Raw genomic sequence first — 24,097 nt, forward strand, 5'->3', positions numbered from 1 at the left:
AACTTTTTAGTCTAACTAAAACTAGTCGACTAACTTTTTAGTCTAACTAAATTTAGTCGACTAACTTTTTAGCGTAACTAAATTTAGTCGACTAACTTTTTAGTCTAACTAAGTTTAGTCGACTAACTTTTTAATTTGCGAAAAATATATTGTAACTTTTACCCAAAAAATATTTTTTTTAAATCTTGTAATGTGTAAGTAGTGAAGTGGTATCTCGAGGGTAGTTTTTTCAAGGTCGATTTTCAGAATTTTTCAAGTTTTTGGTTTGCGACATATACACCTGGAATTTTGTAATAAAATTTATCTAATTAGTTCCCCGTTATTATTAAGTTATTATTATAAAATTTCAATGAAAAGCGGTTCAGATCTGGATTTTTCAATTTCTAATTAAAGTGAATAATAAATTTTAAGACACATCTGAAATCAATTTATTAAAAAAAAATGGTGTCATGTTTTTGAAAGGTGTGTTATGTGCAGAAGCATTTTCGGATTTCCTTTATATAATACTTGGAATGATTTTTTGAAGTAATGATATCAGATTTATTTCGCTCTACACTCATAAAAACGCAGATATTTACAATCAAAACAATAAGATTGAAACAGTTAGGCAATTAATGTTTTTTTATTATTTCTATATAGTGTAATTGGACATATATCTTGTTCAATTCTCAATTTTGTTTTTCTTTTAAAAATTATTTTTAAAATGCTAAAAACTAATTATGTTTTTGGTATAAAATATTAGCTGTTTTGACGGAGTTGTTCTGCTAAAAAACCAATTTTTATTTAAATCAATAAAAGAAAATTTGGGGCAATACTAGGTACAAACAAAACAATTTTTATACCTAATTGTCATAAATTATATTACGTACAAAACAATAAATTTTAATAAAAACCTTTAAATTGATTTATTGGTCAAAATTCATATTATGTTCATTTAATTTCATGGTATAGGTTATTCGGTTTTTTTAGTACTAAATCTTGTTTTAATCGACTAGTTTTAGTTAGACTAAAAAAACAAATTTTATTACTCGAAAAAGTAAGTCGACAAAATTTAGTTAAACTAAAAAGTTAGTCGACTAAATTTAGTTAGACTAAAAAGTTAGCCGACTAAATTTAGTTAAACTAAAACCAACCTCAACTCCCATCCCTAATTTACACTCCTAAACTTCGTCTCCAGAATAATGTTTGCAAATAAATTTACCTTTGCATCCATATTCCTAACAAATGCTACTACGCATAAAGTAGCATCAACACTCCAAGTAATCGGCTACAGACTAGTAATCATTTCATAACCAAGATTAGAAATCATACTTTACATTAACACTCATCTTATTTACCAAACATGTCATATCAACCTATACAACTATCATCACATAAACAATCAATGTTCTGAACTCCAAAACACTGCCTATAAAAATAAAAATGCATCAGATATAATCCTTAAATACACATTCTCCTTATAAGTAATGTATGTATGTATGTATGTATGTATGTATGTATGTATGTATGTATGTATGTATGTATGTATGTATGTATGTATGTATGTATGTATGTATGTATGTATGTATGTATGTATGTATGTATGTATGTATGTATGTATGTATGTATGTATGTATGTATGTATGTATGTATGTATGTATGTATGTATGTATGTATGTATGTATGTATGTATGTATGTATGTATGTATGTATGTATGTATGTATGTATGTATGTATGTATGTATGTATGTATGTATGTATGTATGTATGTATGTATGTATGTATGTATGTATGTATGTATATATGTATGTATGTATGTATGTATGTATGTGTGTATGTTAATATGTATGTATGATTGTATGTGTGTATGTATGTATTTATTTATGTATGTATTTATATATGCATGTAGGTATGTATGCATGAGTGCAAGTATGCATTAGTGCATGTATTCCTAAGTGCATTTCATGCTAGAGTGCATGCACGCAAGAGTGAATTCAAGCAAGAAAGCATGTAACACTTTTGTAAAGTTTGCTTTTCGTGCTATTCAGCTACTTTTGGGTTTATATAATGTTTGACTGCGGAAAATGTACAAAGTGAAGTCTTTGGTTTGTTTTAGTAAACATAACCCAGTGGTCAACCTTTAGTGATTGCTCAAAATCTTGTAATGAAGGAAATCCGACTCAGTTCAGAACTAGAAACTGTTCTCCTGGAAATCTTTGTCAAAACGTTGAAGTTGTGAATTCTAGGTCGTGTAACCAGTTCCCATGTCCAGGTTTGTGTTCGTGGTGCTTTTTAACTTTATTTTTACTTGTGTGGTTTTTTTTCGTAAACGTGTCTGTCTGTTTTATGAATATATCGGTAGAAATCAAACTTAGCGAATGGGGAGGCTGGAGTGATTGTTCAGCAACATGCAGAGTGTCAGTTGCAAACCCGGTGCGTTATCGAAGTCGTCCTTATTGCTTGAACAATTCTGTTTCCGCATACCGATGTGTAAAAGAAGAAATGATTACGTACGAACCTTGCAACACAGATTCTTGTCTTAGAGGTGAAGTAATTAATTAGAAGCTTTTTTGTTATTTTTTCAGTGCATCAACTTTTTGAGAGAAACACATAAGTAATGCAACAGTTGCAACCATTTGTCTGTGAGGGAAGCGGGTTTTGTATAGGGATGGCTTTCAGTAGTGTACAGACTGTACAAACCGAAACTATGTTTGCTTTTTCTGCCAATTCTGATGTCTTTAATTTAATGCGACAGCAATAGGAAGACTTTGCTATTACAGTTCGGTGTAAATGTTGAAGAAATTTAGTGGGAAATCTTTTTTGTTAGACTATTTTGACCTGAAAGCTGAAGTCAAAAGCTGGTTGATGCTTAAGGTGGTTTGTTTAACAATTTGTTTGAGAGCTGTTTTTAGAATGAAAGCCATTTTTTTTAGCCTCTTCGTGTTCTGCATATAACATCTCGCTTATTGTGGTGCTAGATTCCTCATCATACAGCTCATCAAACTTTTTTGGGTATATTAACAAGTGGTCTGAAGAAAAAGTTTTTGCCAAAGCATTCATTGCACAGTCAGAGCTAGGCATTAACGAGAATGTTCAAGTTGCTGTAGTAAACTTTGGTAGCACTGCTGACATAGCTTCACCATGCGGCAATCTTACTACGAAAAAACAGTTCTTCGACTTTATTGAGACCCTGCCGAAGCAAAATGGCAAAGCGGCAATAAATGGTGCTCTATTAAAAGCAAAAGAGGCTTACCAGGGTTGTAAAAGATTAAACGTCAAGCCCGTTGTCGTGTTCCTGACCTACAGTCAAGAAACTGCCGAGCTTGATTTAAATGTGAAGTCGGAAACTGAGAACATGGTGAAAAAAGAAGCATTCCTGTTTACTGTTGCAGCGGGTTCTGATGTAAACGAAACAGACATAGCGAGAATGTCCAAATACGATATAAATGGTGTTGAAAACGTTTTCTATACCATTGTCAGTTCTTTCCTCGATATTAATGCGGCATCTCAATATGATAGGATTCTCCGGGGATTCTGTAGCCGTAAGTGAAACTTGTTTGTGTGTTTGAGTAATATTGTAAATATAAGATATACAGAAGTTGAAGACAGCATACCAAGCCAAGGTATGTCTGATTCGATTACTGAAAACCTGCTTTCGCATAGTTGCACGAACGTTTTCGTTAAGAGCTTTTATACTATGTTTTATAGCCACAGGCCAGTGGCTGTCATGGAACTCTTGGAGCGGTTGCAGCTCGTTGCTGAACGGAACTGCTGGTGTTCGAAGTCGGTCACGTGTTTGCCGCAGTGTTTTAAGTGTTTACAACCCACAGTATGACTGTCTAGCTGATGGAAATATAACTTATGATGAACTTGATGTATGCACTGAGTCATGTAAGTCTTTTTCTATTGTGGTTGTTTTTAAATTTTGTTAAGATATTTGTTGCCTTAACTGCTTCAATGAACTTTTCTTAGTGTTGTCTTGATAAAGCGCATTTTTGTAGGCGGGTATAACGAGTGGAGTAATTGGTCACCGTGCTCTGCTAGCTGCAATAGCAATGGTATTTCACCGAAAACGTATCGCACAAGAACATGCAACTGTCGAGTTTTCACCTGCATTGGCTTGAGCAGTGAAGACCAAGAATGTAACACAGACTTGCCATGTCCATGTAAGTTCTTCTGTTGCAAGTTTTTGAAAATGTGGAACTGTTGTAACCAAACTATGTTCTAGTTAATCTTTAGATTTTGAATCATTTTAAGACTGATATTGCCATCTGCTATTCTCTGTGATGTTTTGGTACAAAAGCGTCAAGTTAGGTGTTATTGATAGGCTTTATGAAATGAAGAGTTTCAGAAAAAGGCTCACACATAGTCGGTATTTGAAATTCTTCATAGCGTGAGGTTGCTCCTATGTCTGGCACTGTATTCATTACTTACGCGCACATTGGGAAATTCTTTTTTGGGTTTAGAAACGGCAACATATTTTTTGATAAATTGGCTTTAAAGGATTTTATAGACTTTAAATTATGATGTGGTAGAAAATAAGCAGGAAGTGAGATTATATTAAACTTACTAGTTTTAGCAAGCGCTATTTTATGGTTTATGAAAGTTTACCTTTTATCGACAGAACTAGTTTTTTTTACCACCCAATTTGCTTTTTGCAGTGCAACTTTCCCAATGGTCTCCTTTCGGTGAATGTTCTGAAACTTGCAATCAACGTGATCCTGTCCGTACACGAACTCGAAATTGCTCACCTCCTGTTCTTTGCGAAAGCATCAAAGTTGCAGAATCAATTCCTTGTAATCGAGAGTTTGTGTGTCCAGGTAGGTCACTGTCGTTTCTGTTAGGCAAGTTTAGGCCAACTTTGTAAACTTTCTTTAGAATGTTTAATGCTGATTATTGGTAGTCAGAATCTTTTTAGTTTCAGAATATGGGTATAGCGATTGGGGTTCTTGGAGCAACTGCTCAGCATCATGCAAGACGTCAAATTCAAATCCTGTACGTTATCGAACACGTTATTATTGTCGTGCCAATTACTGGTTTTCCTGCAGTGATAACCTCATGGTTCAGTTTGAACCATGTATTGTGAAATCTTGTTCTACAGGTATACTGTAAAACTAATACAGCACAACAGTTTATGCGTTTGTTTGTTTTTGAAGCAAGTTTGTCACTGTCTAACCTTAACTTTATTTTGGACTTTATTAGTGCGTCATACATTTTGTTAGTATTTTTTTTCTCAACTTGCTTTTAAATAGTATGGTTAAATACTTTTAATGGGCATGATTGTTTTTACTGGTTTTAAATATACAATTTTTTTATTACTGCTGTTCCCTCGTTAAAAACTCGTTTCCATTACTTACTTTGTTTGGCTATTTAGCGGCATTTTGTGACTGAGGAGTTTTGGCGTAAAGTCTAGTGCAGGCTTGTAGATGAAAAAGTTCAAGACTGCACTTAACGCCTCCATTTTTCATCAAAACCTCTAAACATGATTTTCATTGAAAACATCTCCCAAATGTCATTATACCTGAAGAAGGACCTTAGGATTATGACAGCGAGGTTACTTAAGAGCCAATGGATTAAAACTAAGCCAACTTTACAACTTTTTTTTTTTTTCCAGTGAAATATTGCTCTGACTTAACCATCGGCTTTATCATGGTACTGGATTCTTCGTCCGAAGTCAGGTATAGTATACTGGATAATCAGTGGCGTCAAGAGAAAGATTTTGTAAAAGAGTTCATCAGAAACTCTGACCTTGGCGAAAATGAAAACACCCAAGTGGCTGTAGTAAACTTTGGCGCTGATGCTGAAATTGTTTCTCCTTGTGGCAATCTTACTACAAAAGCACAGTTCTTTGCTTTCATTGATAATTTGTCAAAGAAAAACGGCGGAGCAGCATTGAACGACGCCCTTGAGAAAGCCAGAGCTGCTTATCAGGGATGCAGAGGAACAAACATGCTGCCAGTGGTAGTGTATCTCACCAGCAGCAATGAGAGCAGAAATATTGATTTAAGCGTACGGTTGGGAATGGAGGAACTGGTGAAAAGTGAAGCGTTGTTGTTTATTGGTGCAGTAGGCTCTGGTGTAAATGCTTCAGATGTTATGAGGATGTCAAGATACGTAATAAACGGAAGCGAGTATTTTTCCAACAGATTTGCTAATAGCTTTTGGGACCTAACGACTATAAAACCGGAAAGTCCAATAATTCTTGGAAAAGTCTGTAAAAGTAAGTATACATGTAATTTTAATTGTTTTTATTCATGTCCTCTATGACATACATGACATTAAAGAATAGATACATGATTTGCGTGATGTAAATGACATGCATATCAAGCACATCCATAATGTTTGTGCTTTTGTTTTTGATTGCCATTGTTTTTGATTGTCATTGTTTTTGATATTTTTTACATAGAGTGGCGTGTAAAAGTTTATAAACAGTTCCATGCCCCATTTAAAATATGAAAATTTTATAAAGAAAGACATATTAATGTAAAAACTAGTTTACCATAGAAAATATTTAACTTAAATTGAATTTTAAAAACCATGGGAAAGTCTAAGGAATTGTCAGAAGAAAAAAAGAATTAGTAATATGTGTTGCAGACAAGAAAAGTCCTTAAAAGCAAATTTCGGAGCATTGCGACGTGGCTAAATCAGCAATTGGCGTACTTGTTAAGTGTTATATAGAGACTAGAGATAAAACAATCGAGGTCGATGTGTTTCGAAGTCGAAGTCGAAGCTTCGACGTCGCTAAAAGTCGAGTGTAAACGTGTTTCGAAATCGTCAAAAGTTTTATAAAATTTAATTAAACGGTTTTCAAAGTCGTATTACTTCGAATGAAATATATTTTCGCGGTTTTCAAAATCGTAAAAAGTTGTTTGAAATTTAATTGACGGTTTTCAAAATCGTATTAGTTCAAATAGAGTATATTTTCGGGGTTTTCAAAATCGTAAAAAGTTGTGTAAATTCGAAAATGGCGTGTTTTAAAATTGTTTAAAATTTCTAACGGCTTTCAAATTCATTTCCAAAAATTTAACTGTCTTCGAAATCGTTTGAGTAAACGAAACGAATGCATACGAAAAGTAAACAAACGAACGTCGTGCGACTTCGTTCATGTTTTAAGCTCAATGATTTCAACTTCAAGCTCTATTAGCAAAAATTTTAAAGTGAAGTGAACTGATAAGCCATATTTTAAGCTGAACTTGTATGTGGCTGTACTAGTACTGTTATGCTCTTCCCTTCTATTCTCCCAGACTACTACTCTATCCCTTAGATTAGGAAAAAATCACAATCGATGGGAAGCTAACTATTTTCAGGTTCAAAGACATCGATATAAAGTAAAGTGAAGTGATAACTGGTTTGGTATATGCTAGCAATCTCTGCCCTTCTATTTCTTAATAATAAAAATTTGAAGTATACATTACAGTAACATTACAGAAATACAGAATATACAAAAGATAAGTTAAAACCCTTTCCTTTATTTAATAATCATTCTAGATTTCATAAATCCAATTTCTTAAACATGTGAAAAAATTATTTGCATATTATCGATTACCTAATCTAAAATAATCCTAGCATGCTTCCCTAGTAAAGAATATTTAATTGTCCGCTTCCAGTCTTTCATTCTCATTTTTTTGTGCAAGTTCCTGGCCTTGGGAGCCTAAATGATGTCTGTCTCACCTTTCCAGTTCAACAATACTGGAGTTTACATTTTTAATGTGGCGGTATCATCATCATCATCATCATCATCATCATCATCATCATCATCATCATCATCATCATCATCATCATCATCATCATCATCATCATCATCATCATCATCACCATCATCATCACCATCATCATCACCATCATCATCATCATCATCATCATCATCATCATCATCATCATCATCATCATCATCATCATCATCATCATCATCATCATCATCATCATCATCGTCATCATCATCATCATCATCATCATTTTGATTTCTGTCTGGAGCAGATCTTGCTGCCATTTGCTCTTCCATGGAGTGGTATTCCTAAATTGGTACAAAGGAGTTTAACAGATCGAAGTTCTCGTTGCTGAAGACCAACTTCTCATTTGTTTTTGGAGACAACCTGCATCTCTTTTCGTGGACCACCTGTCCAGCTTCACTAAAGGCCCGCTCACTTGAGGCACTTGAGGCTGGCAGGCAATTATACTCCCGTGCAAGTCCTGCCAAGATGGGTACCTCTTTGCGATGTGTCCTCCACCAGTCAAGGATATTAACCTTCGAATCTATCACAGTTGTTTCTCTGAATTTTGCCCACTCAACGGAAATCGAAGGACCCTCAGCTGTAGCATTTGTCTGCCTGAATTGGCTGAACGCAGTCTAAAATAAAGGAAGGAAGTTAAACGTTTAGTAAACTTCGTATAACTTCGCTTTCTTTAATCTAAAATTGTTTAGATTCAAATGATTTTTAAAAAGTTCGTTTAACTTTGAGCCGCCCCCCCCTCTCCCCCGTATGGCATCGTATCCTCAAGTTAAAATTTTTATGACTTTGTTTGTTCAATTGCATTAAGATTAGTAGATGTATATTTAACTAGCTTTAAAGAAATTTATTTTATATTATACTTAATAGCTATTTCCTTTGCTGCTGCCTTCCAGAATTCAGTCTCACCATCATCTTCAAGAAACTCATCGGTGATCTCATCTGAGACATTGATTGTATTTTGCTAGTTTGACACCCAGTCTGCTGTTGTAGAATGACTGGTTTTCAACTTGTCAAAAATCTCATCCCTGACACCATAAGCGTGCAGTTGTTGGCCTTTCAAGAAGGGGTGCAACAGGCAGCCTACAGCATAAGGCATGATGTCACATCCTCCTCTTGGGAATCGTTTCTCAAGTTCTACAATGAGCTCAACCATGAAAGGACCTACTCCAGTGACATTGTTCTTTCTTATTTCTTTGACCCTCAGAGAAGCACACCTATCCACAAGATGAACAATGGCTGTCAGTCCTCTATCCATTGTAATTTTCTTATCACTCGACATTGACTCAGAGATGACTTGGCATGTGGTCAGGAGTGGTAGAATGGTTGCAACCAGCTCAAATTGTTCATCCGTAGGAATGGGTGTGGTCCAATCCTTTTTGTCAGCCCGGAGAGCACACAGCACACTTTGAAGATGGTTGATGTCTAGGAGCATCATCTGGACAGAGTTCCATCTGGTTGCACAAGGACCAGTGATCTTTCTGTAGGGTACTGAAACAAAAACTAAAATAAAATTTCGCAAAAAACTTCGCATGAAATTGTAAACTCTTAGAAAACTTTGTTTGAAATTAAAAAATATTTGTAAAAATTTGACATTAAGTTGTAAAACTTCGTATTCATATTTACTTAAAAAGTTAAAAATATTACCATTCATCTCGAGGCGCTTCTTTTTCAACACCCCTTCAGCAAGAGGAGAGTGATGGACTCGGGCGGAGATGGTCCAGCATGCATCGATAGCAGCCTTGATATCAGGCTGTTTGTTGACAGTCCTTTCCAGGACCATGTTAAGCTTGTGGTCAATGCACGTGATTGAACCACTTTCAAGATCAGCAATAGTCTCTGACTTCCTCAGTGCAGCTTTTACATTTGAAGCTTGATCACACACAACAACCCGCTTCTTGACCATTTTGAGTGACTCAAAACGTTTAACCAAGTTGTCCAACTGAGTAGCAATGTTCTGACCAGCGTGCTTACCTGGGAATGGAACAACTCCAACAGTTACCTTTCGTAGAACAAACTCTTTGGTGATGTAATGAAGAGTCACCGCCATGAATGGATCGTTGTTGCGTGAGGTCCAGATGTCAGTGCTGATTGCAACTCGGTCGCAATGAGGAAGCTCCTTGTCAAACATGCTCTTCATGGCCATCTGCAGACTCCTATAGAGGAGAGGTAACTTGAAGCGAGCCATGCAGGCACCACTTTTAACCTTAAACCTCGAGTCAAAGTGGGCAAGCAGTCTTTGGAACGGGATAGAGTCACACATGGAGAAAGGCTGATTGTCAGTTGCAAGTTAAATCATGAGCTCCATGTCACCACAAAGTTGAGTGGTGCTCTGTGTTGGATAGCACAAATTCTTTCTGGCTTTTAGAACCCTTTTCCTTTTCCTGTGACCTAAAAAAAGTTGTATACATTTGTTAACATTGATTTAACCCCGGATTTCGTTGTTTACATAAAAAAAAAGTTGTATAACTTCGCTACATCGCATCGTAAGATCCATTATGTAACTAATTTACCAGTGCCAACTGTTTCCAATTCATCTTCTGCCTCTTCAATTTTGTCCTCCTTGGCAGTTTCTGCCTCATTCTGTATCTTTTGATTCTGACACATTTCGATGTACTCATCCTTATGGTTGGATCGCAGGTGACAACTCAGGGTCGATGTTGACCCAGTATTCATTTTTAGGTCCTTCTTGCAGATCTTGCACACACCACAGGCCTTATCTCCTCTGTATTCCTTCAGGAAGTACTGCCAAACCAGCGAGCGATGGGTCTTTGGCATATTTGTTTAATGTTTTACAATATTTAAATCTTGTTAAATAACATACGCAAAGTTATAAGGTTTTCAAATTCGTTAAATATAATGTAAACAAATTTATACGATTTTCATAGCCGTAAAATTTTGATTTAAAACATTTTGCGGCTCTCAACATCGTTTTAATTAAGTTTTAACAACTTTTAAAGGTTTTCAAAGTCAATTAAGTTTAAAGTTACGACTTGTTACGGCTTTCAACATCGTTTTAATTAAGTTTTAACGACTTTTAAAGGTTTTCAAAATCGATTTAAAATTAAAGCTACAACTTTTTACGGCTTTCGAAACCGTTTAATTAACTTTTTTTCGAAGTTTAACGGATTTCAACTCCGTTTAATTTAAGAAACTTCGCCTAACTGACGGCTTTCAAAGTCGAACAAAAAATATAAGATTTCGAAAACCGTAACTCGGTTGTTTTATCTCTAATAAGGAGATTTAGCAACGAGACGCGGGCATTATTTGACAACGGCGTTGCGCTATCAGCGCGTCGTGTAACTTCCACGATTTAGCATTTGTTGTGAAACGCGCGCTCAAAAATCGTAAACAAATATGGCGGCCAACTACAGTTTGAAATCCGTACGAGAATTAGTTCTTTTAAGTTATGCTGACGATTTAATTGATGACGAAGAGTGTATAATTTTAAATGAGTTAAACGAGTCTCGTGAATCATATCCATATTGGAAATATGACAGGTTTGATATTAACAATTTTGATGATGCACAGTGTCAAGTTGATTTTCGTTTCAAGAAGAACGATCTAGCCACCCTAGTTGCTGTTTTTGGATTACCAGAAAAAATTATAACCTCGCAGAGAACAGTATGCAGTGGTCTAGAAGGACTTTGTGTTTTACTAAAACGACTTGCTTTTCCGTGTAGATACACGGATATGGCATCCTTATTTGGAAGAAACCCTACTGAGATATGCCTTATTTTTAATACAGTAATTGATTTTATGTATGAAACCCACTGTCATAGACTTAAAAATTGGAATCAACCTATCCTCCAACCTCAAAAATTGAAAGAATACTGCGATGCCATTTACCAAAAAGGATCCCCATTAAATAATTGTTTTGGATTTATCGATGGTACAGTCCGAGGAATCGCTAGACCTGAAGTTGATCAAAGAGTTGTTTATAACGGCCATAAAAAAAAGCATGCTCTCAAATATCAAAGTTTAGTATTGCCTAACGGTTTGGTGGGCAATTTTGCAGGGCCATACGAAGGAAGGAAACACGATGCTACTATGCTGTATGAGTCTGGGTTGTTAGTTCAACTGGAAAACCATGCTTGGTTCAACAGACAACCTTTGTGCATATATGGAGACCCAGCTTATCCGTTAAGTGTACATTTGCAAGCACCATTTCGGAATGCAAACATGACACCAGACCAGCATGCTTATAATAAGGCCATGAGTGCAGTTCGTGTTTCAGTTGAATGGTTATTTGGACTTATTTCTAACTACTTTAAACTTGTGGATTTTCAAAAAATGCAGAAAGTTGGCTTAAGCGCAGTTGGGAAAATATATGTTACATGTGCATTGTTACAAAATGCTCATACATGTCTGTATGGAAATATAGTATCTGAATATTTTGATTGTCAACCTCCAATATTACAACAATACTTTGCTTAGTAAAACAGTTATTGTATTTTTTTTAACAAAATAACAAAAAGATTTAATATATATTAGAATAATAACAGCAGCTAAAACATAAAACTAATCTTTAAGCAGTGTGTTTTATATTTTCAAAACACGTTTATTATTTATTCAAAAATGCATTGAGTATAGTGTTCTGTTGAGCCATCATGGCAATCATCTGTTGCAACATAGCATTGTGTTGCTGCTGTTGGATTTCAAATTGTTGTCTTGAAAGTTCTTGAGCATGAGCAACTTGCTCTCTCTCCAGTCTTTTATTTTCCTTATCATATTCTAACTTTTCTTTTAGAAAAATAAGTGTGTCTGAACTGCTTCTTCGATTTACCAATTTTTTTTTTTCACTTACATTGTCCTCGTCTTTTCGTTTTCGAGTCTCACCAAATCTTTCCATGGCCTTTGTTCGCATTTCTACTGCTTTATTTTTTTCAGTTTCATTTACTAGTTTCTTCTGTTGAGACTCATTGTCATTTTTTTTTTCAGTGTCTGTAAAAATATTATACAATTCTTCTATTAAGCCTTCTGATTCGGTAGGAATGTCACCTCCAATTCCTGATGCTAGTTTAGCTTTGCTAGCTTTTGCTTTATACTTTCTTAACAAAATCATAAATCTTTCACGTACACCTCGAGGCGTGGCAACACATGGAAAAATATCAAGAGTGTTAATCACATCTGCAACAGCTGACCACCCTTGTCCGCGCTCTCTACTTCCTTGTTTGTGTAAAAGAATTCCATTTCCAGCTATTTCTCTTAACATGAGAATGTCTTTTTCATCATCCCATTGCATGGATAACCTAAAAATATTTACTAAAAACTTTAACTTGGTAGAAAAAACGTTAAAAAATAAATATAAATGAAAATATCAATAAATATAATATACTCAGCTTATATTTTAAAAAGTAGAATACTTTAAAACGATAAGCATTGTTTTTTTTTAATGTTTGAATTATATAACTTACTTTTTGTCCGCAAAATATTCTGCCATTTTTAACGTACTGTAAACAACGTGAAAACTGAAGGTTTGAAGTTGAGAACGGGACGTATAAATTTAATACGCGTTAAATTACTTGTCACCAGGCTACTTTTAGGGTTTTCACTGAGAAAACATACGTACGCGTCGCATTTGCTAAATCTCCTTAATAGAGACCGTAAGACACTTAAAAACAAGCATCTCTTAGGAAACCCAACGATAACTACAGAACACCAAGACAGAAATTTTGTAAGGCAATCAATCCAAGATCCTCGCAATAGTGCTGTCAATTTAAATGGTATTTTGAGCAAGAATTATAGTGTTAAGCGTAGATACTACAAAACGTCGCCTGAATCAGTAGAGTTTGTTTGGTCGTCCTCCTGCCAAGAAACCGTTAATACTGTCAAATAATCGCTCAGCACGATTTAAATTCGCATGAGACTATTTGCATTTGACTTCAAAAGATTAGTCAATAGTATTATTCAGTGACGAATCGAGATTTTGCATTTTTGTTAGCGATGGCAACAAGTGCGAGAGGCGTCTGAAAGGTGAAAGATTTGCTCCTAAGTATCAACAGCTAAATATGGTGGTAGCAATATCATGGTTCGGGGATCTTTCAGTCGTGATTCTATTGGTCCACTTCATGGCATCGAAGGCGTAATGGATCAGAATGTGCATTTAGACATAATCAGGAATGTTATACTGCCACATAGAAAGGACAAAATGCTTCGTGATTTGATTTTTCAGCAAGACAACGATCCAAAGCATCTTTCAAATTCTATCAGTTTTTATATATTGGAAAAAAACTCCACCTTTGGGCTGGTCTTCTCAAATCCCAGATTTAAATCAAAACCCGTTTTTAGATTTAAGGGCAAAAAAACGAGCAATAAAAATCATTTACTCAAGACGCTTTGGGATTGTTGTGCAACTATCCCCTTAGATGTTCTTATCAACTTAGTTGATTCTATATCTTGTCGTTGCCAAGCAATATTAAAATCTAAAGGCTATCCAACAAAATACTGATGTGCTAGAATGAAGAAACGTGAAGTAGTTAGAAACAATATCTCTTTTTTGAAATTTTTCATTTATTTCGAAACTTGCACGATTATGTTTTCAACAAAGTTTGATTTCCTACCTTCCGTTACAAGTTATCATTTTTTTGAGTGGATTATCCTATGTAATCACTTTTGATAAACAATTGATAAAAATTCCACTCATTTTCAGTGAAAAGACAAAACGTTATGACGAAAAAAACTAGAAAAATTTAGCTGTTTATAAACTTTTGCACGCTACTGCATACATATACAGAAAAGTGTTTTAAACACTTTCACAAATGCGTTAAAACACTTCTCTGTATATATAGAGTAAATTTCGGTGAGAAAAAAAATTAAAAAGGTGCGGTAAGAGTATGTTAAATTAGGAATAAACCTTGTTGTTTGCAAATGTAAGAACAAATGAAGCAAGAGTAAATTACAAAGTTGAACTTGAAATCATTTAGCTCGTTGCGTTATTGCTCTTAAAAAACTGGCAAGAGGGCGATAATTTGTCTTTTAAATTGTAGCTAAGAAATAAAAGGGCTTTAAAATAATGTTTCTATTTCAACACCTTTCTGATGAGTGTTTGTAAATCTATTGAGAGCGTTGTGCATGCTTTTTGTAGCCAAAGGGCAATGGGCTGAATGGTCTGCTTGGGGTGTATGTTCTGGTACTTGTGGTGCTACTGGCTTTCAGGTTCGAGAGCGTTCATGTTATAACCCTATTAGTTCCTTTGTCCAAGAAGACTGCGCAGCTGACGGAAACTTAGCAAGGTTTGATGTGAGAACTTGTAACGTGGAATGCAGTAAGCGCTTTACCTTTGTAACTTTTTTTAAAAAAGAGCATTACTTTGTTAAAGAAGCATTGCTTTTAAAGTAGAGAACTGATCATCCGGTATTTTGGTTTTAGTTATAAAGTTAGTATTATTTGTGAGTTATTTGTGAGCCAGTATTAGTATGTGAAAGTATTCACAATAACATTTTAAGCAATAGAGATAACAATTGTTACTGAAGAGCTAGTAATAGATGTTCTACTGATTTTAGTAGCTCAATTGATGACAAATATACAATATGTTTTGTTTACTGTAAAGGCTATTTTTCCCCGTGGAGTCTTTGGAGTGCATGCTCCGCAAGCTGTTGGCTTGAGCGAAACCCTGCCACAACATCTCGTTTTAGAACCTGTATCAATGTACAAGGTCCTTGCAACGGTCTTTACTCAGAGACTCGTGAATGTGGAGTAGATATTCAATGCACAGGTAAGTTAGGTGGAAGCTAATAACTGTTTATTTTGCGATTGTTGTTTTTTCTTTGAAGGTTGTTTCGGATTTGTTTATTTATTAAGTTTTTTTTTCTCTCCACTCTTGACAAAGGCTACTTATTCAAAACGTAAACTTACATCATTCATTGTAACTTTATGTTATTGATTGGTCAATGTCAAGTCTTGACTGTTTATTTGATTATGTCAAGCCTTGACTGTTTATTTGAAAACAAATTCCTTGCCCAAACTTGCTGTTTTTAAATGTAAAATACAAAACAAACTGTTCTCCTTTTATGACGATGAGCTTAGCTCACTGCATACTGTTCTTCTAAGCAAGCGTTAGGAAGGATACCAAATGCAAGATACAGGAGACCTGCTGAGAAGGTTTTTCTTCCGTTTTCTCTACAAATTACGCCTTAGATATAACTGACATCGCAATAAAAGTTCCAAACATTAAGGCATACAATAACTAACGGGTGATTACAAAAAAATGAGACTGCGTTCAATTTAAATTTGCATGTACTAATACCATTAGCTGTATATATATTTTGCTTGTATTTTATGGCAAATTTATTCTAGTTTTAAATTAAAAAAAAAGTAATTAAAATTCAACAATTTAAAATGAAAACAAACAAATCTAAGCAAGAGCTTCTCCGTGAACGTGTGTATGGATTTTACATGCACACTAAGCAAAATGGTAAATATTACACTTATTGTCATTTTAAAGCAGAAAAAATACCAAAAGCAACCATATACCGTATAATTGAACGAGCAGAAAATAGAATCGCAACTCAAAGAGTTAAAAGAAGTGGTCGAGTCTCAAAAAAAAATGGCTAAAAAGAACATTACCAAGCTGAAAACCATGTTTGACACAAGGATGGCGTCTCACAAAAACAAGCAGCTCGAAAAGTTGTTTGCGATCAGTCCTTTATATGCAAAACATTGAAGAAACACAGAGATATTAAATGCAAAAAAAAAAAAAAACAAAGATTCCATTAAGAACAGAGTCACAAAAACGCAAAATAAGAACGATTGGATAATTGATGGTGAATCTTATTTCACTTTGAAGCATAGCACCATTAACGGAAACCAAAATTTCTACTCAAGTAACACTGCTTTGACACCGCCAAGCGTAAAATATGATCCAGTTGAAAAGTATGAACAAAAAGTGTTGGTCTGGATTTGCGTTTCGGCTAAAGGTATTTCTATACCATTTTTTGTACCTTCTCAGCAATCATTCAAGCAAGAATTATACCTGAGCGAGTGGATCAAAAAAAGACATGTTCTTTTCATCAAAGCAAATCATCTAGACAACAATTACATACTATGGCCTGACCTAGTAACATCATATTACGCAAAAACTGTAGTGGAGCATTTCAAACAAAATAACATCAATTTTGTTGAAAAGGAAGACAACCCTCCCAACGTACCTGAATGCAGGCCTTTTGAGGACTTTTGTTCTCAATTGAAAAGAGAAGTATACAAGAACAGCTGGCAAGCAGAAACTATTGATCAACTTTGCAATAGAATAAAGTATTCTTTGAATAAGATCGACTTTACTGCCATACAACGCCTTATGGGATCGGTAAAATGTCGAGCCGATAATATTCGTAGAAATGGAGTAATAGGAGTTAGTTAAATATGTTTTGAAAGCTCGAAAAATTCTCTACTTAATACATTTTTAATTTTAAAATAATCATTTAAAGTAAAGGAGTTATGCCCTTTTAAACGCAGTCTCATTTTTTTGTCATCAGCCGTTATGTCGTAGCCATATATCTATTATTGGGAAAAGCATGGATAAAAAAATCTTTTGCACGATTTCTTCCCTAATACCAAGATTTTGCGAAGATCATGGTATTCTTTGATATATCACCAAGGTATAATTCCCGTAACAAGATTTATGAATTTCAAAACAAATGCATACAAGCAAACTAGCAAATATGCATGTATGCAAGCATGCATGCATGGGTGTATGTATATATGTATAAATGTATGTATGTATGTATGTATTACGTATGTATGTATGTATGTATGTATGTATGTATGTATGTATGTATGTATGTATGTATGTATGTATGTATGTATGTATGTATGTATGTATGTATGTATGTATGTATGTATGTATGTATGTATGTATGTATGTATGTATGTATGTATGTATGTATGTATGTATGTATGTATGTATGTATGTATGTATGTATGTATGTATGTATGTATGTATGTATGTATGTATGTATGTATGTATGTATGTATGTATGTATGTATGTATGTATGTATGTATGTATGTATGTATGTATGTATGTATGTATGTATGTATGTATGTATGTATGTATGTATGTATGTATGTATGTATGTATGTATGTATGTATGTATGTATGTATGTATGTATGTATGTATGTATGTATGTATGTATGTATGTATGTATGTATGTATGTATGTATGTATGTATGTATGTATGTATCTATGTATGTATGTATGTATGTATGTATGTATGTATGTATGTATGTATGTATGTGTGTATGTTAATATGTATGTATGATTGTATGTGTGTATGTATGTATTTATTTATGTATGTATTTATATATGCATGTAGGTATGTATGCATGAGTGCAAGTATGCATTAGTGCATGTATTCCTAAGTGCATTTCATGCTAGAGTGCATGCACGCAAGAGTGAATTCAAGCAAGAAAGCATGTAACACTTTTGTAAAGTTTGCTTTTCGTGCTATTCAGCTACTTTTGGGTTTATATAATGTTTGACTGCGGAAAATGTACAAAGTGAAGTCTTTGGTTTGTTTTAGTAAACATAACCCAGTGGTCAACCTTTAGTGATTGCTCAAAATCTTGTAATGAAGGAAATCCGACTCAGTTCAGAACTAGAAACTGTTCTCCTGGAAATCTTTGTCAAAACGTTGAAGTTGTGAATTCTAGGTCGTGTAACCAGTTCCCATGTCCAGGTTTGTGTTCGTGGTGCTTTTTAACTTTATTTTTACTTGTGTGGTTTTTTTTCGTAAACGTGTCTGTCTGTTTTATGAATATATCGGTAGAAATCAAACTTAGCGAATGGGGAGGCTGGAGTGATTGTTCAGCAACATGCAGAGTGTCAGTTGCAAACCCGGTGCGTTATCGAAGTCGTCCTTATTGCTTGAACAATTCTGTTTCCGCATACCGATGTGTAAAAGAAGAAATGATTACGTACGAACCTTGCAACACAGATTCTTGTCTTAGAGGTGAAGTAATTAATTAGAAGCTTTTTTGTTATTTTTTCAGTGCATCAACTTTTTGAGAGAAACACATAAGTAATGCAACAGTTGCAACCATTTGTCTGTGAGGGAAGCGGGTTTTGTATAGGGATGGCTTTCAGTAGTGTACAGACTGTACAAACCGAAACTATGTTTGCTTTTTCTGCCAATTCTGATGTCTTTAATTTAATGCGACAGCAATAGGAAGACTTTGCTATTACAGTTCGGTGTAAATGTTGAAGAAATTTAGTGGGAAATCTTTTTTGTTAGACTATTTTGACCTGAAAGCTGAAGTCAAAAGCTGGTTGATGCTTAAGGTGGTTTGTTTAACAATTTGTTTGAGAGCTGTTTTTAGAATGAAAGCCATTTTTTTTAGCCTCTTCGTGTTCTGCATATAACATCTCGCTTATTGTGGTGCTAGATTCCTCATCATACAGCTCATCAAACTTTTTTGGGTATATTAACAAGTGGTCTGAAGAAAAAGTTTTTGCCAAAGCATTCATTGCACAGTCAGAGCTAGGCATTAACGAGAATGTTCAAGTTGCTGTAGTAAACTTTGGTAGCACTGCTGACATAGCTTCACCATGCGGCAATCTTACTACGAAAAAACAGTTCTTCGACTTTATTGAGACCCTGCCGAAGCAAAATGGCAAAGCGGCAATAAATGGTGCTCTATTAAAAGCAAAAGAGGCTTACCAGGGTTGTAAAAGATTAAACGTCAAGCCCGTTGTCGTGTTCCTGACCTACAGTCAAGAAACTGCCGAGCTTGATTTAAATGTGAAGTCGGAAACTGAGAACATGGTGAAAAAAGAAGCATTCCTGTTTACTGTTGCAGCGGGTTCTGATGTAAACGAAACAGACATAGCGAGAATGTCCAAATACGATATAAATGGTGTTGAAAACGTTTTCTATACCATTGTCAGTTCTTTCCTCGATATTAATGCGGCATCTCAATATGATAGGATTCTCCGGGGATTCTGTAGCCGTAAGTGAAACTTGTTTGTGTGTTTGAGTAATATTGTAAATATAAGATATACAGAAGTTGAAGACAGCATACCAAGCCAAGGTATGTCTGATTCGATTACTGAAAACCTGCTTTCGCATAGTTGCACGAACGTTTTCGTTAAGAGCTTTTATACTATGTTTTATAGCCACAGGCCAGTGGCTGTCATGGAACTCTTGGAGCGGTTGCAGCTCGTTGCTGAACGGAACTGCTGGTGTTCGAAGTCGGTCACGTGTTTGCCGCAGTGTTTTAAGTGTTTACAACCCACAGTATGACTGTCTAGCTGATGGAAATATAACTTATGATGAACTTGATGTATGCACTGAGTCATGTAAGTCTTTTTCTATTGTGGTTGTTTTTAAATTTTGTTAAGATATTTGTTGCCTTAACTGCTTCAATGAACTTTTCTTAGTGTTGTCTTGATAAAGCGCATTTTTGTAGGCGGGTATAACGAGTGGAGTAATTGGTCACCGTGCTCTGCTAGCTGCAATAGCAATGGTATTTCACCGAAAACGTATCGCACAAGAACATGCAACTGTCGAGTTTTCACCTGCATTGGCTTGAGCAGTGAAGACCAAGAATGTAACACAGACTTGCCATGTCCATGTAAGTTCTTCTGTTGCAAGTTTTTGAAAATGTGGAACTGTTGTAACCAAACTATGTTCTAGTTAATCTTTAGATTTTGAATCATTTTAAGACTGATATTGCCATCTGCTATTCTCTGTGATGTTTTGGTACAAAAGCGTCAAGTTAGGTGTTATTGATAGGCTTTATGAAATGAAGAGTTTCAGAAAAAGGCTCACACATAGTCGGTATTTGAAATTCTTCATAGCGTGAGGTTGCTCCTATGTCTGGCACTGTATTCATTACTTACGCGCACATTGGGAAATTCTTTTTTGGGTTTAGAAACGGCAACATATTTTTTGATAAATTGGCTTTAAAGGATTTTATAGACTTTAAATTATGATGTGGTAGAAAATAAGCAGGAAGTGAGATTATATTAAACTTACTAGTTTTAGCAAGCGCTATTTTATGGTTTATGAAAGTTTACCTTTTATCGACAGAACTAGTTTTTTTTACCACCCAATTTGCTTTTTGCAGTGCAACTTTCCCAATGGTCTCCTTTCGGTGAATGTTCTGAAACTTGCAATCAACGTGATCCTGTCCGTACACGAACTCGAAATTGCTCACCTCCTGTTCTTTGCGAAAGCATCAAAGTTGCAGAATCAATTCCTTGTAATCGAGAGTTTGTGTGTCCAGGTAGGTCACTGTCGTTTCTGTTAGGCAAGTTTAGGCCAACTTTGTAAACTTTCTTTAGAATGTTTAATGCTGATTATTGGTAGTCAGAATCTTTTTAGTTTCAGAATATGGGTATAGCGATTGGGGTTCTTGGAGCAACTGCTCAGCATCATGCAAGACGTCAAATTCAAATCCTGTACGTTATCGAACACGTTATTATTGTCGTGCCAATTACTGGTTTTCCTGCAGTGATAACCTCATGGTTCAGTTTGAACCATGTATTGTGAAATCTTGTTCTACAGGTATACTGTAAAACTAATACAGCACAACAGTTTATGCGTTTGTTTGTTTTTGAAGCAAGTTTGTCACTGTCTAACCTTAACTTTATTTTGGACTTTATTAGTGCGTCATACATTTTGTTAGTATTTTTTTTCTCAACTTGCTTTTAAATAGTATGGTTAAATACTTTTAATGGGCATGATTGTTTTTACTGGTTTTAAATATACAATTTTTTTATTACTGCTGTTCCCTCGTTAAAAACTCGTTTCCATTACTTACTTTGTTTGGCTATTTAGCGGCATTTTGTGACTGAGGAGTTTTGGCGTAAAGTCTAGTGCAGGCTTGTAGATGAAAAAGTTCAAGACTGCACTTAACGCCTCCATTTTTCATCAAAACCTCTAAACATGATTTTCATTGAAAACATCTCCCAAATGTCATTATACCTGAAGAAGGACCTTAGGATTATGACAGCGAGGTTACTTAAGAGCCAATGGATTAAAACTAAGCCAACTTTACAACTTTTTTTTTTTTTCCAGTGAAATATTGCTCTGACTTAACCATCGGCTTTATCATGGTACTGGATTCTTCGTCCGAAGTCAGGTATAGTATACTGGATAATCAGTGGCGTCAAGAGAAAGATTTTGTAAAAGAGTTCATCAGAAACTCTGACCTTGGCGAAAATGAAAACACCCAAGTGGCTGTAGTAAACTTTGGCGCTGATGCTGAAATTGTTTCTCCTTGTGGCAATCTTACTACAAAAGCACAGTTCTTTGCTTTCATTGATAATTTGTCAAAGAAAAACGGCGGAGCAGCATTGAACGACGCCCTTGAGAAAGCCAGAGCTGCTTATCAGGGATGCAGAGGAACAAACATGCTGCCAGTGGTAGTGTATCTCACCAGCAGCAATGAGAGCAGAAATATTGATTTAAGCGTACGGTTGGGAATGGAGGAACTGGTGAAAAGTGAAGCGTTGTTGTTTATTGGTGCAGTAGGCTCTGGTGTAAATGCTTCAGATGTTATGAGGATGTCAAGATACGTAATAAACGGAAGCGAGTATTTTTCCAACAGATTTGCTAATAGCTTTTGGGACCTAACGACTATAAAACCGGAAAGTCCAATAATTCTTGGAAAAGTCTGTAAAAGTAAGTATACATGTAATTTTAATTGTTTTTATTCATGTCCTCTATGACATACATGACATTAAAGAATAGATACATGATTTGCGTGATGTAAATGACATGCATATCAAGCACATCCATAATGTTTGTGCTTTTGTTTTTGATTGCCATTGTTTTTGATTGTCATTGTTTTTGATATTTTTTACATAGAGTGGCGTGTAAAAGTTTATAAACAGTTCCATGCCCCATTTAAAATATGAAAATTTTATAAAGAAAGACATATTAATGTAAAAACTAGTTTACCATAGAAAATATTTAACTTAAATTGAATTTTAAAAACCATGGGAAAGTCTAAGGAATTGTCAGAAGAAAAAAAGAATTAGTAATATGTGTTGCAGACAAGAAAAGTCCTTAAAAGCAAATTTCGGAGCATTGCGACGTGGCTATATCAGCAATTAGAGTATTTGTTAAGTGTTATATAGAGACCGTAAGAAACTTTAAAACAAGCATCTCTTAGGAACGCCAACGATAACTGCAGAACACCAAGACAGAAATTTGGTAAGGCAATTAATCCAAGATCTTTTCAATAGTCCTGCCAATTTAAATAGTATTTTGGGCAAGAATTATGTTGTTGAGCGTAGATACGACAATACGTCGCCTGAATCAGCATAGCTTGTTTGGTGGTCCTCCTGCCAAGAAACCGTTAATACTGTCAAATAATCGCTCAGCACGATTCAAATTCGCGTGAGACCATTTGCATTTGACTTCAAAAGAATGGCTAATAGTATTATTTAGTGACGAACCGATATTTTTCAGTTTTGGTAGCGATGGCAAAAAGTACGTGAGGCGTCTGAAAAGCGAAAGATTTGTTCCTAAGTATCAAATGTCAACAGCTAAATATGGTGGTGGTAATATTATGGTTCGGGGATCTTTCGGTCGTGAGTCTAATGGTTAACTTTATGGCATCGAAGGCGTAATGGATTAGAATGTACATTTAGACATAATCAGGAATGTTATACTGCCATATGGAAAGGACTTAATGCTTCGTAATTGGATTTTTCAGCAAGACAACGATCCAAAGCATATTGCAAATTCTATGAGTTTTTTTACATTCAAAAAAAATTCCACCTTTGGGCTGGTCTTCTCAAATCCCAGATTTAAATCAAAGCCCGTTTTTAGATTTAAGTGCAAAAAACCATTAAAAATCATTTATTCAAGATGCTTTGGGATTGTTGTGCACTTTCCCCTTAGATGTTCTTATCAACTTAGTTGATCCTATATCTTGTCGGTGCCAAACAATTTTAAAATCTAGAGACTATCCAACAAAATTCGGATGTTCTGCAATGAAGAAACGTGAAGTCTCTTTTTTGAAATTTTTCATTTGTTTGGAAACCTTTGCACGATTATGTTTTCAACAAAGTTTGATTTCCTACCTTCCGTTACAAGTTATCATTTTTTTGAGTGGATTATCCTATGTAATCACTTTTGATAAACAATTGATAAAAATTCCACTCATTTTCAGTGAAAAGACAAAACGTTATGACGAAAAAAACTAGAAAAATTTAGCTGTTTATAAACTTTTGCACGCTACTGCATACATATACAGAAAAGTGTTTTAAACACTTTCACAAATGCGTTAAAACACTTCTCTGTATATATAGAGTAAATTTCGGTGAGAAAAAAAATTAAAAAGGTGCGGTAAGAGTATGTTAAATTAGGAATAAACCTTGTTGTTTGCAAATGTAAGAACAAATGAAGCAAGAGTAAATTACAAAGTTGAACTTGAAATCAT

At 34.9% G+C, this 24,097-nt stretch overlaps 3 protein-coding genes and 1 pseudogene across 7 annotated transcripts in view; 2 read left to right on the top strand and 2 right to left on the bottom strand.

Moving 5' to 3' along the window:
- Nucleotides 1–24,097, top strand: part of LOC145194712 (uncharacterized) — a 139,626-nt gene that overhangs the window by 45,062 nt on the left and 70,467 nt on the right. For all 5 annotated transcript variants that reach the window (XM_090070780.1, XM_090070781.1, XM_090070782.1 and 2 more), the window contains 18 exons: nucleotides 2,096–2,251; nucleotides 2,342–2,524; nucleotides 2,913–3,521; nucleotides 3,688–3,870; nucleotides 3,981–4,145; nucleotides 4,641–4,799; nucleotides 4,898–5,080; nucleotides 5,594–6,199; nucleotides 14,794–14,973; nucleotides 15,259–15,423; nucleotides 18,226–18,381; nucleotides 18,472–18,654; nucleotides 19,043–19,651; nucleotides 19,818–20,000; nucleotides 20,111–20,275; nucleotides 20,771–20,929; nucleotides 21,028–21,210; nucleotides 21,724–22,329. In XM_090070780.1, the coding sequence (XP_089926906.1) occupies nucleotides 2,096–2,251; nucleotides 2,342–2,524; nucleotides 2,913–3,521; nucleotides 3,688–3,870; nucleotides 3,981–4,145; nucleotides 4,641–4,799; nucleotides 4,898–5,080; nucleotides 5,594–6,199; nucleotides 14,794–14,973; nucleotides 15,259–15,423; nucleotides 18,226–18,381; nucleotides 18,472–18,654; nucleotides 19,043–19,651; nucleotides 19,818–20,000; nucleotides 20,111–20,275; nucleotides 20,771–20,929; nucleotides 21,028–21,210; nucleotides 21,724–22,329 (4,833 nt within the window). The remainder of the gene's footprint in view (nucleotides 1–2,095; nucleotides 2,252–2,341; nucleotides 2,525–2,912; nucleotides 3,522–3,687; nucleotides 3,871–3,980; nucleotides 4,146–4,640; nucleotides 4,800–4,897; nucleotides 5,081–5,593; nucleotides 6,200–14,793; nucleotides 14,974–15,258; nucleotides 15,424–18,225; nucleotides 18,382–18,471; nucleotides 18,655–19,042; nucleotides 19,652–19,817; nucleotides 20,001–20,110; nucleotides 20,276–20,770; nucleotides 20,930–21,027; nucleotides 21,211–21,723; nucleotides 22,330–24,097) is intronic.
- Nucleotides 8,554–9,144, bottom strand: LOC149880293 (uncharacterized; annotated as a pseudogene).
- LOC145195502 (uncharacterized) lies at nucleotides 9,155–12,259 on the top strand. Its single transcript, XM_080073350.2, has one exon. The coding sequence runs from the start codon at nucleotides 11,064–11,066 to the stop codon at nucleotides 12,141–12,143; it is 1,080 nt and encodes a 359-aa protein (XP_079929476.2). The 5' UTR covers nucleotides 9,155–11,063; the 3' UTR covers nucleotides 12,144–12,259.
- Nucleotides 12,226–13,181, bottom strand: LOC149880294 (uncharacterized). Its single transcript, XM_090070786.1, has 2 exons — nucleotides 13,124–13,181; nucleotides 12,226–12,958 (listed from the first exon to the last, which is right to left on the bottom strand). Exons 1-2 carry the CDS (start codon nucleotides 13,147–13,149, stop codon nucleotides 12,271–12,273), a joined length of 714 nt encoding a protein of 237 aa, XP_089926912.1. The 5' UTR covers nucleotides 13,150–13,181; the 3' UTR covers nucleotides 12,226–12,270.

Source organism: Hydra viridissima, unplaced genomic scaffold, assembly GCF_058129835.1.
Source record: "Hydra viridissima isolate aposymbiotic clone 2 unplaced genomic scaffold, HvirCarnegie_v1 scaffold_13, whole genome shotgun sequence".
NCBI lineage: Eukaryota > Metazoa > Cnidaria > Hydrozoa > Anthoathecata > Hydridae > Hydra > Hydra viridissima.